Source organism: Channa argus, chromosome 6 (genome assembly GCF_033026475.1).
Source record: "Channa argus isolate prfri chromosome 6, Channa argus male v1.0, whole genome shotgun sequence".
NCBI classification, from domain to species: domain Eukaryota; kingdom Metazoa; phylum Chordata; class Actinopteri; order Anabantiformes; family Channidae; genus Channa; species Channa argus.
Genome location: NC_090202.1, coordinates 24,708,670 through 24,723,952, shown reverse-complemented (window position 1 = coordinate 24,723,952; position 15,283 = coordinate 24,708,670). Strand labels below are relative to the sequence as shown.

Sequence of the window (15,283 nt, the reverse complement as noted above, 5' to 3'; positions counted from 1 at the left end):
GCCTACAAACACAGTTATCAGCATAAAGTCATCTCAGGCATTTTATGCCGCGCTGAATGCCGTGACGTCACATAGCTTACGAGGCTTTTGAATTTGCAGCCCACGAGGAGCATATTTTAGAACCCAAATCCAGCCATATTTCATCCTGAGAGCACTTTGATAGAGGAAATGTTGTAGAATTCCACTCGCGGCCCTGTTAGGAGAGAAACCCCCCCCCCCCCCCAAAAAAAAACAACTAGATGGCCATGCATGTTAAAAGCCTATGTGCCATCAAAGCCCCTTTGGGCTACAAAGGGCTCTTTTAGCAAATGGATGGCAACAGCTGCAAACTCTGGGCTGTTCTTAATGTGCACAGTGCAGATGTCTGCACTTGAGTCCCACAGTCTGAGACAGATCTCTCTCGCTCCACACTGGGCCTCTCTCATCATATCGCTGTGGCTTCATTAAGCGATGAACTCCATATCAACATCTGTCTGACAGTTTTTGCTCTACCAATTAAAGGAATAAGTTCCAAAAGGCTGCAGCACTAACCAACGGACAACCTTGTTATACTGGCATTATGCCTTCATCTGTCTTGTGCTGGGACCCTTTCAGCTTTTAAAATAACCTCTGTGGTTGAAGCTGTTTTGGACAAAAAAAAAACATTGTAACGATGGTAAAATCTCTTCCTCACGTGTAACATATGCCGTGTTTGGACTATGTGTTATCTCGTGATAATGTGCTGATGTTACTTTTTATAGGTCTGTGTTATCCACGGGCACAAAACTGGAACAGACAATGGGACGAATGCAAAGAGAATCATCCTTCTTCAGCAGTGCAGCCGCCTCAGCTGCCTTTAATTCTGAAAACTGGAGCTGCAGAAGATCGGATGCTGCAATGCACGAGTCTGCCTGATGGCCGGGTGCCCGAACACACTTTTGGAGCAAAAAAGAAATTAGCAGAGCCGCATCTGGATTTAAATATCGTTCTAACAAGGAATGCCTTTGTTCAAACTGAAGAAAACTTTTATTTGCAGAACAAACCTTGTATCGCTTACACTTAAGGTTCACAAGAAGTGATACAGCTGGAAAAAGAAATCCAAAATAAGCACCCGCATGAGGTGATACATTACCGGTCAAAGATATTGGCAGAGAGCTGCAATTACCAAAATCAATACACAGTGATAAGAAATGTGCTGCAGACATGAACCATATTCAATCAGGTAACATACTAACACACATCTATCCACTCAGTGAACCGGGACAGAACATTGTTGACTATTGAACTCATTTAATGCTTAAAACAAATACAAGTTACTTCACTGGGTCATCACAATTGAACAAGAGATTTTTTTCCATTTTTGTAACACCCTTAAAAATATACATTCACATGGCTGCATACAGACAATTTCTCTCTTACGAGTTTCTCTCAATGACATTAAACCATCAAACTGTATGCGTCACCCACCCCCCATTTGTATGACAGTGAAGCCGCTAGTGGCGTTTTAAAAATGTACCGGAGGAGCGTTTTCAGGTGGGACTTTGGAAATAGGCTATGCATCAACGTCGTCTCTCAATCATCAAGTCTCTGTTTGCAGTCAAAATAGGTATATTGTACCTGGAGAGGGTCCCTACGGAGCAGTCCCTAAATAAATCCAGACTATAATCTCAACCGTATGTACAGTATTTACAGTGGAATGTTGAACATACTGAATACAAAAAGTAGATTAGGATGGAATGAAGTTACAGTTAGTATTACAAAAAAACTCATAACACCCCGACAACATGAAGACAATGTTTACATCTACCAGTATACAGAAATGTCCTCTCAAATCTGAGGGCGTTCTCTCTCTCCAACATGTCTGAAAAGCAAGTGTGGCAGTGTGGTTTTGTAATGGCTGCAGAAAAAAAATAATAATAAAAATAGAGCAACTCGAATGAAACCCTTTAAACTTGTGCTTTAAAAAGAGCTGTAGAGTTGAGCTTCGCTTTGGGCCAAAGTTGCAAAGTTTCTTTTAAATTTAAATTTACAAGTCAAATCTCCTTTCCACTGGATTAAGTTTCAGTTGTTGTGCTTGAAAAGTCAGCAACGTGTGACTAAGTTGCAAAAGTTACATCTGTCCAAAGGCTTAAACTATCCAGTATTGACTGTAAATAGGTGCTGTATCACCATTTAGCCACGATTTACACCTTCAAACTGATACTGACTGCAGCTTTGCAGGAGATCAGCAGATATAAAGATCAAGCATTGATACATTGCGAGTTACTGTGCTAGAGCAGGGCTACAACAACAGCCCCTATTATGTTAGCTGGAGTTCACTGTAAGCGAAGAAGCCATCATTCACAATTTTCTTATTATTTCTTATCCTGGGCGGGAGTAACAAAGGATGAAGCAGAAACTGTTTCCACTACCTCATGTCTCCTGACTTGATAGGCACTGAATGCAAGAACAAAAACATGATTTCTATCCATTTGTCACTACTGTGCAGTGATGCAAACTGCCACTGGAAGTAAAAAATAAGAGCAAAGCAGCTTCATCTGTAGGTGAACAACAAAATAAAGGCTACACAGCTGCAAACTGCATTTGCAGCTACTGCAGATTACTTTGTTTTTTTTCCACTCTGAAGTTTCCAGTTGTCTACTTCCCGTGTTTGCTCTCTATCTGTAGGGGGAGACCTGTAGGAAATGAAACTGAACTAACGTGAAATCGACAGACTTAGTAAGAACATGATCTCTCTCGCTTTGTAAAGCTAAATTGTGTTGGCAATACAATAAAAGTTTGAGGCTCGTGATTAACATGCTCATCTAAAAACATTCAGTAGACAAGCATGGACACATGTCTCCATTCGGCAGAGAGAGAGAGAGAGAGAGAGAGAGAGAGATCTGCCGTCACGGAGACGGAGTTATTTTTTTTTCCAGCTTTATTTCTATTATTATAGATTATATTTATAGACGTTTTTGTGTTAACTGCGATATTGTTGCTGAGTACTGTGTGCCCTTAAACCTCTGTCAATACTGACAAAACTGACAAAACGCTGTCATTTGAGCTGCAAATGAGGACGACCGCACTTGAATCCATACAGAAAAAATAGCAACATACGCACATCCACTCCCACACAAAAAAAAACATGCATAAAATAAGGCTTAATACAGTATTTATATTGTTCGGAGCCAGTCAGATGTGTGGTTTATATCCACTCCTTTGCTTCTGTTTTAGCAGATATTTCACATTGAACTTCTTTTGTGTGTGTGTGTGTGTGTTTGAAGCCGCTGGCTGTGAAAATGGACCTCGGTGCTGAGGATAGAAGCAAGTCACTTGCTATTGTAGCATCCGCTGGCGCTTGCTAACAGTGATTTAAAAAGCCATCGCACGGGGGTCATTGCATCCCGATTGGCACATTCACACGCCAACATTAAGGGAAGGACAACAATTCATTCCTCGAAAATCCTGCAAACAGCTACTTAAATTCACTTTAGAGAGAGAGAGAGCTAGAGAGGGAAAAACAAAACAAAAAAAAACATCAAGAAAGCAGCAGGTGACTTATTAGAATCCAGCATGGCCACCGTAATATTTTCAATTCCCTTTACACGTTCAAATGTTTTGCCAGTGGACGTAAATGAAAGCATTAGTTGGCATTTTCCTCCTGTCTGTGTCCTTTGTGTCCATGGTCGACTCCTCATTGAAAATGCTGTTGCTGTATGCTGGGAGGCTTTAGGCCAAAGGAGAGGCAGAGTCATTGTTGGGAAATTTCCCAGACACTTTCCTCTGACATCCATTTGATTAGGAAAAAAAAAAAAATCAAGAGTAACACATACAGTAATTATGACAAGTCAACACACAAAAAAAAAAAAACCCAAACAAAACAGACATTTCAGTATAGTGGTAAGATTTGGAGCTCGTCCACACAGGTGAACCTGTTCGTGACATTTCAGAGCACAATGGAAGCTTTCGCCGTGAGACTCGACAAACCTTTTTTCGACCTTTTGTGATGCATCACTGAAAAATAACAATAGTTGTGTGTGATACGACCGCAGCCCTTCTCTCCCCTTCTGATCAGACTTTAGGGTACAAATTGCAAAAAAACACTTGATAACTGTTATCCCGCGGCTCAGTAGACGGACTCTCAGTGAACAAACCAATCAAGCATATAAACACGTGGAGGGGCATTAACGTCATATCTGATTTTAATATGGTAAATATGTATAAATGTGTAATTTCATGGATGCTAATCCCAGTGAGAAACAATAAAAAAGGTACAGGTGCAGTTTTTTTTCCAAGCTTCTCTGAAACTTGATTAAAAACCCTTAGAAACTCCACCTGTAATTAGGTCAGACTTTTATCTCTCAATTCTCTGGTCACCTAAAAATCATACAAAAGTACAAAAAAAACAAAACAAAAAAAAAAACAAATCTCAACAATAACAAAACGGCAATGGTAATGGAAAATCGATCAAATAAAAACGAATCATACATCCAGTGTAGGACTTTCACAAATGTGCTCAGCAAACCTCAACCTGCAGTCTCTTTTATACATTTAATACATTTATAACATGAAAAATTACACAAAAAGAATAATACACCAGTATTAGTTAATAAATCTCCTCCCTGGCCTCATAGGTCAGTGACAATAAGTCCGTTTACATACCTTAGTTTGCATTCTTTGCCCATTCACCTTATGGAACTGACCCCAACGCTGTCACGTTGAGAAGCTGATGTCGCTAGCACTTTAAATAGACTCTGGATTTTTTTTTTTTTTTAATTGAGATTAGTTAGATGGGGTCAGATGTGGGGTGAGTGGGAGGTGATGGGGGGGGGGGGGGGGGGGGAGGACTGTGACTGGTGCAGTTTGACCGATGGAAGGGAGGGGTGGTGTTGGAGGTGAAGGGTGTGGTGGGATGCAGGTGGGGGACAGAGGGTCGTTTGGTTTGGTTGTTGCATGCCACTACACGTACCACTCTTTCTTAGAAATGACAGAGCCGTCGGTTTGAGAGATCATATCATCGGCTATCTCAGGTTCAGGGTCATACTGGAAAGCCAGAGTCCGCTCGTCATAATCTCGGCTCTCTCCTTCGTCCACAGTGAAATAGGGCCTCTTCAGGTCCTCTGACTCGTGGTCAAAATCACGCTCGCCCGCCTCGAACCCTCCAGGGCCGCCGATCTGAGCAGGTTTCTTCTCATCGTCCGAGTCCTCCGGGTACTGCAGGTTCTTGGGCATGGGGGGGTGGGCGGGCAGGCCGCCGGCCTTGCTGTACCCATTTCCAAACACGTGCTTCTTGGTGCTGTAGTCTCCCTTGAAGGTGCGCTGGCGGCGGCGTAGGAATACGAAGAGCAGTATGGCCGCCATACCCAACAGGGCGACTCCGCCCACAGCACCCCCGATGGCGGCGCCTGCATTGTGTGGCTCCTGCCTGATCTCATGGCCCCCAGTTGGCGGGTTGTTAGGGAATTCTGGGTAGGAAAAGACAGATGGAAGGGAGTGTGTCAGTGCTCTGGTGGGAGGAGGTGCGTTTGTGCTTTTTTCTTTTTTTTTTTTTTTAAAGGAGAGATGAAGTAAGGGAGACAAGGACGGAAAAGCAAAGGGGAAAGGAAGGCCCCCAGGCCCCATGAGCTCCCAACCCCCCCACCCCCCCACCCCCCCGCAGATCCCTCACCAACAGTGAGCTCAGTCATTAACAGTCACATGCAGTTTCAGACATAGAAAGACAACACAACACCATCAAAGAGTACGAAGAGTAAAGTGAGAACTTCGACAGCATGCAATAACCATCAGGTTAACAATGAAGCCGTTTGGCCTTTCAAGCCATTCTCATTCAAATCTGGAGGATTGACACACGTCAAAGTAAAACATACTGAATGATATATTGCAGTACAGTCCAGCAGAACATTGTACAGCATGACACAGAACCATATTCATCATCGGTTTAACAGTAATGACATGAAAGCGCAGCGCCAGAGATGATTATCAGGAGCCAAGCATATGCAGCCACAATGCACCAAGAAAGCTGATAAATATGAGGCAGCTCTTTTCAGGCAGAAAAATACAATACGATTCGAGGAGAAAATATCTATATTATTCAGCAGAGCCGCTGGAGAAGAGAAAGAAACTTATTAAATGAGTCAAAGATGCGCTGTAACGTGGAACAGAGTGACAGTGACTAATGGCCTGGTGGAGAGAGACGGCAACTTATGCCAGGGCTCAAGCCTGGGATTTGCTCATTGCAACATGCAAAAAAAAAAAAAAAAGAAAGATATGTTGTTTTAAATGCACAACTGCCACGACCACACCGTCTGAAGCTAAACTGAGTCATCACGTTCATGCCACCCTTTTTAGAGAGCACAAAGCCTCCTCACAGGAGAGAAACAAAGCTCACGGCTGAGGCGCAGCTTCTGCTTACAGTACAACTAGTTGTTGCAGACCGTGTCCCTAACATACACATCTGCACTTGAAAACACAAAGTGAGCGAGAAGCTCATTCGGGCACTTAGGGCGGGGAAAAGGCTTTTATCTAAGACGCGATCAAAGCGGCGAGGCGCGCGGGTAGAGCACAGGCACGTTCAACTTCACGCCGAAACCTGGACCGAACGAGTTACGCCATCGACTAAACAAAGGGCGTGGGGAAGAAAGGAGGGAGCTTCCTGTTCATGCACGACAAACCACACATTCGTAGGAACACTGTGAAACAAGACGAGACATGTCAAATGACACACAGTCGAGATTTACTGTTTCTGCACACGGCTGTGCTGATTTATTGCCCAGCTATTATCACGGCTCTACACACTGTTCATCAGGTGACTTCTGTGGAAAACACAGTATGTGGATCTGATAACCAGTGTTTACCTGAAACGTATATGATGCTGTGCTTTGATGAGTATTTATATTTCTCTAAAACGTCCCACCCTAAACCCAACATATTTTCACAAGCAGGCTGTAACATTTGCACAGATTATCTGTGGAGATGTGTCAATAGTGGGGGATGTTGCAAAGTAAAAAGCAACAACTGGCAGATAACACACACACACACATATATATACACACTGTATAAATAGCTCCAAAACTGGAAATGATGACACTTATCACACATTATTATGGTAAATATTGAAAATGTCCTCATAAAATTGGAAATTCATTCATGAAAGCTTTGTGTTAAGCAATACTGAAAGAACCGAGCTTCAAATCATTTCAAAATTATTGCCCTGAACTTTTAAATCAAAGTCATTAGCCTCAATTAGAACTGCTTTTTAATGGAAATGACACATCTTCTGCATCTCGTGCATAACTCTGGCTAAAAGTGCAGAAGCTACAGAAGCCGTCCTCTCTGCTTTAATTACAATGGCGCTTCCTTTGGTCTGAAGGAGAGACCTCCCAAACGCGGCCACTCTGCTCAGTCGCTTTTTTAACTCCGCGCCCTTCCTCCCAGGGCCGCCAGCAAAGCTCTTCAATTTCTAAAGCGGTGCCGGGCACAGTCTCAAATATCAGCTCAGGTTTTAATCTGACCACCTAATGGGATTATTCAGACACAGGCCTTCATTACACACATGAATGAGAGAGCAGAGCCAGGTCACCCCTACTCGAGAACACATCCTCCCCACCAACTCCAAAGAGGGGTGAAAATCCGGAGGATCGAACGGGCAGAGAGAAAGGGGGGGGGGGAAAGGGTCCTCCTGTAATCCTCTGCTCTACCCTTCACTGCCTTCGTCGGCTTCGATCTGTCTGAGCTCTCATCAGTCCTCTTGCTCAACCTTAATTAGGCGGCTTTTTGTCCTGCATTTCTAAGGTGGCGAAGACCCAATATTTACCACTCGGAGAGATGAAAAACCCACAAGGCAAAGCACGAGGCGAGGCCATTAAAAACTGCAGAGAAGTGGTAGAAGAAGGTGTTGCAGCAAAGCCTTCAAGTGACACCACCTACACACCTGTTTGTGAAGAATGTGAATGTCAACACTAATGACTGGGGGAAAAAAATCGTGTCACAGTCCATACACACTACAGACATGAGAGCAGGCACAGATATTTATGTGCATTAGGGATTTTTTGGTCGGCGCGTTCACCTGCGGGGAAGCTTTGGAAGTGCTTGTGCTGAAAACCACACATTTTCTAAAGGTGCTCTTGTGATGTTTTACTGCAGTCGGAATGTCGGCGGGTTCAGGTGGCCCTACCTGTGTAATAGGCGGGAATTCAAAAGCGGGAAAAGCTGCTCACAAACAGCAGAAAAAAGGCTCCTCAGATCACTTCAGTGCAGCGGCGAAACGCACAAAAAACACAGGTCGGCCGCTGCAAGGTCACATCGCATCACAGCCCTCCGTTCGCCACGCTGGCCTTGTGCTTACGCGGAGAATGCCGGAATGCCACGATCCACGAAGACTGGGACAGGGGGAGTTGCTACGGTCCGAACTAATCACATGACAGAAGCGCTAATGATAAAACCCGTTGGAGGTGGTTGGGGTGCGTAGGCCGGAAGTAGGTGTTCCACCGGTACCCCGTCGCTATCGGCAACACCCGCCAACAGACAGATATAAAGAAGCGCGAAAGCAGCACAACAACAGCCCTGCTGCTGTTCCAGGCAGCGCCTACCAGAGCCACTCTGGAAACATGCAGATAGCGGGGTAACCTCCAGTTGCAATGACTAAAGTCTACTATTGAGATTAATAGGTGGCGAGATGTGCTGTGAAAGGCTATAATTCAATCCAGAAGCATGATGGATTTACACAGGTAATGAATAACATGAAATACTGCAGCTATTCAAATGCTGCAGCCATGCCATTTTGTGTTGCATTAATCATACTATTTTGAACTCCCACGTCTGACTTGATCGAGTGGATGATTTAGTACCTCCAAACATTTTAGTGACAAAATCTGTTTCCTTCACAGCTTGATAAGTGCTCTCCCTCTGAGTCATTTGTGTGAAGCAGAAGTTCATCTTTAAGGAAAACAAATGGTAATCAAATGCAGCGCATTCTCCCCCAAAAAAACTAAACCAAACATCGCATCTTGTTGTTGGGAACGACGCATCATGTCCATGCCAGATTTTTGGCTACTGTAAAAAAATAAATAAATAAAAAATAACCCACAAAGAGGGTTTTTGTTCATCAGTTTAAAACTACAGTACAAACAGCACCAGCAGCAAATGTTCAAAGATGCTGAAGGAGAGGAATGTCTGACACTGAAGGGGCTTTCAAGTGAGTGAAACTGTTTCACCGCTCTGTCCTGCAGGTAGTGTTTCTGGGTGTGCTCCAGTCATGTCTGCACACGAAAGAAAAAGAAAAAAAAGCGAAGGAGTGAGACACGTACAAACATTCCTGAGTCTTAGTGCAATCAGTTGCAAGGTGTTATGACAGAGATTGGGAAAATGACAGAGGATTTCAAACAGTGGTACAGGGAGTGGTGTTTTCACATGACTAAATGGAGGAACAAGCATCAGACAACAGAAGATGAAGAGAAACTAGATAGATAGGCTACTTTGAGAAGTGAGGGAGTGGCAACAAGGAAATAAAAAAAGAAGATGGAGCGGGTGCCTTTGAGGGGCCGGGGAGTGACAATGGCAAATAAAGAATGGCATAATGAGTGAGAGAGGAACGGGCACAACGACTCTCATTACTTCCCTGTCTGACTTTGCCAGTGGTTGTGAAGTCATGGAAATGTAATGCTGCCGTAACGAATAAAGGCTCGTCGCTGACAGGAGTTTAACGTGCTGCCCGGGGAGTCGACGTGGAGGGAAAGCTCCTCCTCACCCTACTTGCATGCTCCCTTTCCAAAACCATTTCTCAAGATTTGTTTTTCTTCCTTTTTCCTTGCTATCAATGATTTGACGGTGGCTTGATGTTGCCTCATATGTAGGTAAATGCCGCTTACGCCACTAAAACCTCCTGACTATTATTTCATTCCCCTGTGAAAAAATAAATAAATAAATAGGCCGACAGATAATAGGTACGGGATCTGCTGGAGGAGATAAGCCTGTGGTGTACAGGCATCAACACACAGATGACATGATCTGTGGCACGTAGCAACGTGCAGAATGGTCCCATCAAGTGCAACAGGCGCCGTTTCTTCTTTTCATCTGCCTACGGCAGAAGCTGCTCGTTTCTTTGCTCTCTAGATGCGACCGGGAAGCCACGACGCTGCCACGTCTGGCAAATGCACGGTGATTTAAAAGTGCACACGCGTGCACAAGTCGTAGCTTTCTGTTGGATGCGACTGCAGAATAAATCCTCGTGGTTTACGCTCAGTTTGTGCTACAATGGGTTGTAAAAACCTTTGCTACACCAACCTTGGAATGAGCCGGGAATATTTGCGTTTGTGCATCAAAACACTAATGATTTTCGAAAGGTTTCCATTATTAATGCATTGCTACATTTGCATGTGGCTGTAGTGCTACGGAAGCGCGGTAAGAATGAGTTATTGGGTCAGCGGACAAGCAGCAAACAAATCTGCATGTTTGTACGTATTAAGCCGGGAGAGGTCGTGCAGCTGTTTATTCACCACGTCACCCTCCCCGCTGCTTCTCCTCTGTTGTTCTGTTTTGTTGTTGTTGTTGTTGTTTTTTTGGAGCCGTGTGTGTAATGACTGAATCACCACACAGCATCTTCATCGTTAGCAGCAGCAGCAGCAGCAACTCTACAGCCAGTGGTCAGACCCTGGGACAGCGTCTGACCTACTTCATCAGGCTCTCAGGGAGGCGTGACAGATCCAGCGCCACACGGGTGGACAGAGAGGAGGAGGACGGAGGAGCGGAGCTGGGCCGAAGGGGGCTCAGCCAATCCCCCTGCTCCATCTGTCTGCCACATCCCTCTCCTGTGCATATCCTCCGGAGAGCAGAAACAGCAAGCCGTGCACAAACAAAATGTTAAGATAAATCACCATGATCTCAGCTGCTCTGCTCTTACACGCGCTCCTCCCCCGGTGACGTTTTCATTTCACTCCTCCAGCTAAGCTATCTCTTCTTCAAATAAGAAGCACTGAGATACTGCCCTCCTCCGCGTTACGCAAAACAAGCTGCAGCCACAATGTCTTCCTCCTGGCACCGAACAGCGCAGGAGAGGCTCTTACAGGGCGACCTAGGGTGTGAGCGCGAGCGAGCGGCTCATGCTAATGTCTCATTTGGATAATGAGGTGTGATCTTGGCAGGATCCGAGTACTGAGCGGCCCCACCTGCAGTGAGGAAGCGGGGGCTAGAAAGTTGCTCTACCAGTCTATGGACCCAAATCCTTCTAGGTTTGTGAACGCCCAGCAGGAGGGCATGAAACCACCTGCTTGACATCACGTCTCAACTCAAAATGAGGGTGTAATGATATGAAACATACACACGTGTGGCCTTTGAATGTATGAACAACGCAGGCGGCGGTGCGAGATGGCGACAATGCAACGTGCCATAGCCCACCGATTGAGACAGACTCCGCCATGACAGGCGAAGACAAACAAATTTCACATTGCTAGGGGAGCCTTTGCAAAGCCGACATCATAATGTCTCTTGTCTCTGTCAGAGAAAAGAAAGAGACAAATGGCTGCGTGGAGCGGCTCTGCTGTTAGATGTCAGTAATATACAGCTTGATCCGTGTTTTATGCGAGAGGATATCCTCGCCGCAGCCTCGCGAGTTTTATCACAAGGAGCAATCAGGGTGCCATCACGTTAAGGAAGCCGACAGACCCTACTGTGACGGAGAGGGCCGCATGCCCGCGGATAAAAATGAACCATGGCATCAACAATTACTGTCATTTGCGAAGACCAGTGAGGTGGGACTAGACGCTGGTAGTAAAAAACCCGGGTAGAGAGTCCAAAGTTTGTGCACATTAAATCATGGAAGCTGGCACCATAAGCAGCACTGGATTGTTTTTTTGGGGGGGTTGGAGTATTTCATCTGTCAGGGAGAAGAGAGTGGCTGAGAAAAAAAAAAAACATCTCGTTACCTGTCTAATAAAGAAGTGAAACATCTACATGTAGCCACCAAAATCTATAATCTGCCAACGATACAAATGTGTGTTATACATCCAGTTGTAGTTGTAATATCCTTTGGGGACATTTATAACATCTCCTGCTCAGTACATTTATGCTGAGGAAGCTCTGCCAACTGCCAACAACCCGCTCCTGCTTTCACACCACTGTGGTGGCAAAGCCTTTGGAATCATCATGCAGACGTAGCTGATGTTCTCCACAGAGGCCTCATTTGCTTGCCCTGGTTACGTGGAGCCAATAAAACCACAGTGAGATAGAAAAGTAAACAGTGAAGAAGTGCATGCAAGTCCTTTTTTTTTTTTTTTTTGGGGACAGAATGTCAGCCCCTCTCCCTACGAGTGCGTCTCGCTGTCTCTGAACGCCGTTGTACTGCAGGACTTGGAAGAGAAAGTGAAAAGCAGGGGACACGGGGAGTTGACACAGGCTGTTACATAAAGTCATGTAAACAGCCTCGTGCCCTCGCTTCAACCTCTGCACCGCTCCCAGTTTCTGTTTGCCTGGAAGCCCATTTCTAGAATCCATTTTAACTAAATTCCATGCATCAGACCCACTGAGGCATGTCCGTCATTCACGCTGATACCTTTAATTATTTCTATTTCCACTGGCCTGTCTTTGTTTTATTCCACTCATTTTTACCTTGTGGTTGCGATGTATCTTTTTTTTTTTTTTTTCCCCCTTCACCTCTTCGTTCTCAGCTTCATCTTCTCACACCGGAGTGAACTATTGCTTGTTCAGGCGAGCATGAACAGATGTCGGCGCTGGCCGCCTCTGCTTACAGAAGGATCCATCCTCGTGCTTTCTTGCTGAATTGAAGAGAACGCTCTCACTCGATCCTGTTTAGGCCCGAGTGGTAGAGCCCCCGTAGCAAAGCTGACTGCACCTCTGCTGAGTGCCAAAGCTCCAGCAAAGGCAAATGAAAGTTGGTGCCACTAAAAGGTTTGCATTCTGGCTGAACCCGGATCTGATGTGATATCATCACTTGCAGCTGATCAGATGCAAATGTGGCAACAATTATGTGCTGCCTTTGACTCAGCCCAGCCCCCATCCAGCAAAGATTACTAATGTTGTTGTGTTGGAGAGTCAAGGTTAAAAAAATAAAATTAAAAAAATAAATCAATTTTGAAAGCTTATTCAAGTGTGTAAACAAATTAATTCTGTAGTGAATGTGCTGCTTGACTGAGGGGAAATTTTCCCACATGTCGCACTACTGTGATCTGCCAAGAGTAAAACCACACGTAGTCTTTCTCAGGGGTGATAATGACATAATTGTAAGGCCATCTTGACAAAATGGCCATTTATCATGTCTTATTATGCGCTGGAAAGAAATTTGAGATGGCAGCATCGATTTGTTTTGAGCACAAAAAGCAACGATTGTGATTGTGGAAAAGCTGATTATCCTAATGAAAGACTCTCAAGTTGGGGAGGTTTGATCTTTTCAGGGTTAACCACATCGCTCAGCCCTCTTCCTGTAGCTTCCTCATCGGCAATATTTCACAGCAGTCGCTGGCTGACAGGCATTCCCCCATTAGATGGGTAAAAGTTGCCAAGAACCTATCGTCAAAAATAACGTTCATTGTGAGGGGTTTAATTGGGTCTGTTTTTTTTTTTTTTAAATGGCATTTGATGCCCCTTAGTAATTAGCTGATTAATCAGATCTGACTACTTGTCAACTTTGCCTCTGGAGCTTTCTGAACTGAATGTGAATGTGAGAGGTGTTTTCAACACGGAGGCCCATTACACGACGCTCGTCTCTCTTGCTATGGACCCCCCCCAACCCCACCCCTCCGCGCCTCCCTTCTTTTTCTCTCAGACTTTCGCCATCACCTCTTTTTCTGAGAGCGAGGATTGATTAAAACAGGAGAGTGGTTCATTAGATTCTGACAAGCGACACCATATCTGCGGAACACGTGTCCTTGGAGAAAGCTGTCTGAAGCCCATGTGACTCGGCGTAGTCGATGCCATCTCCACAGCAAACACTATCCCCCAACTAATTGAAACAAGGTGCTCCGTGGCCCCGCTATCTGCCAAAGTGACAGTTATGCAGCTTCCACAAATCCATCCATGAAAACTGAGGAGCTTGATTAAAATGTGCCTTCTTTAAGTGCTCCATCAGTGTTGTTTCCCAGTGGGAGAAAATAGCTTTTCTGTGATGCAAACAAGTTGTCATGGACATTTTATCTTCCTTACAGTGGAGGCAGGCCTGTCTCCCTGGCAGGTGTATATTGCTGTGTCAATCTGAAAATCAACTTCGAAATGAAAACAAAAAGTGTTACTGCCAGATCCATGCATAATGCAGCCCGTAGTAGTGCATCTGGATAAATCTAAATCTGGATAGTGACAACACTATGCACAATAGAGGTTAGGCGGTGGTTGATAGATTGTCAAAGTGTCAAATCTGTCATCGCTCTGATGTAGTTCACTGCAGGCTAAAAAGGGCCACGACGGCTGAATTATTGACTCTGGAATCACAGAACTCTCCTTAGTCCCTTTAAATTCCAACACTATTAGAAAGGAAAAGAAATAATGACCTCATGTTTACAACTAGTCTAGAAACTGACAGCTCTGTGAGCTATTGAACAAAGGCACCGCAGCTATCGGTGTGAACACCTTCCTTTTCTGCAGAGAGCACTAATGTAACGGAGGACCAATGCTGCAGCCTTGAACAGCAGCCAGCAGTGGGCTCTCTCACCTGCCACGTCTCTGCCGGGCTTGTCTGAGGCTGTTGGGAGGCACAAGGATGCTCTTTGAAGTTAACGAAGCATCATCCCACTTCTTTACCGCCATCACCAGGCCATTATGCACAGCCAACGTCAACGCTGCGCAGAGCACTTCAAAGAATTACTAGGAGATGCCGCGCCCAGCCTCAAGTTCACCCAAACATTCTTTCATTCATATGTCACCGCAACGGATGCAAAGGCTACCGCAAGCTAATCCACGTTCACAGAGATGCCTGCTAAATTTCCTTTTGCACATGGATGTGACGCTAAATGGTGCTTTGTGTTAGTATAGTGGGAGATTACGCTGACAAGCCCACAATAAGACAAGTATCGGCTAGCATTTCACAACATCAGCAAAGAGCAGATAAGTACAAGCATTGTATGATACCACTGTAATGAATCCATGTTGAACCTGCGTCAGACGCAAGGTCAGGACAGCTCTGTCCCTGTTTGTACACGCTGCTGCACTCCTCTCCGCATCCGAAAGCATCAAACCAGACTAATGCCCGACATTCAGCTTTGGCTGCTTGTGTGCTGTTCTGCAAACTGACTGAGCGCCATGTTGGAGCTGAGGCTCTGAACTGTGCTTTAGGAGGAGAGGCTGGCTCTTCTCCCTTTAACTCGTTACTATGGGAACTGGC

General features: G+C 45.0%; 1 protein-coding gene across 1 annotated transcript in view; it reads right to left on the bottom strand.

Moving 5' to 3' along the window:
• Nucleotides 1-1,247: 1,247 nt before the first annotated feature.
• nectin1b (nectin cell adhesion molecule 1b) overlaps nucleotides 1,248-15,283 on the bottom strand; it is a 72,048-nt gene continuing 58,012 nt past the window's right edge. Inside the window, exon 6 of the mRNA XM_067506757.1 lies at nucleotides 1,248-5,426. Within this exon, the coding sequence (XP_067362858.1) occupies nucleotides 4,921-5,426 (506 nt within the window). The 3' untranslated portion in view covers nucleotides 1,248-4,920. The remainder of the gene's footprint in view (nucleotides 5,427-15,283) is intronic.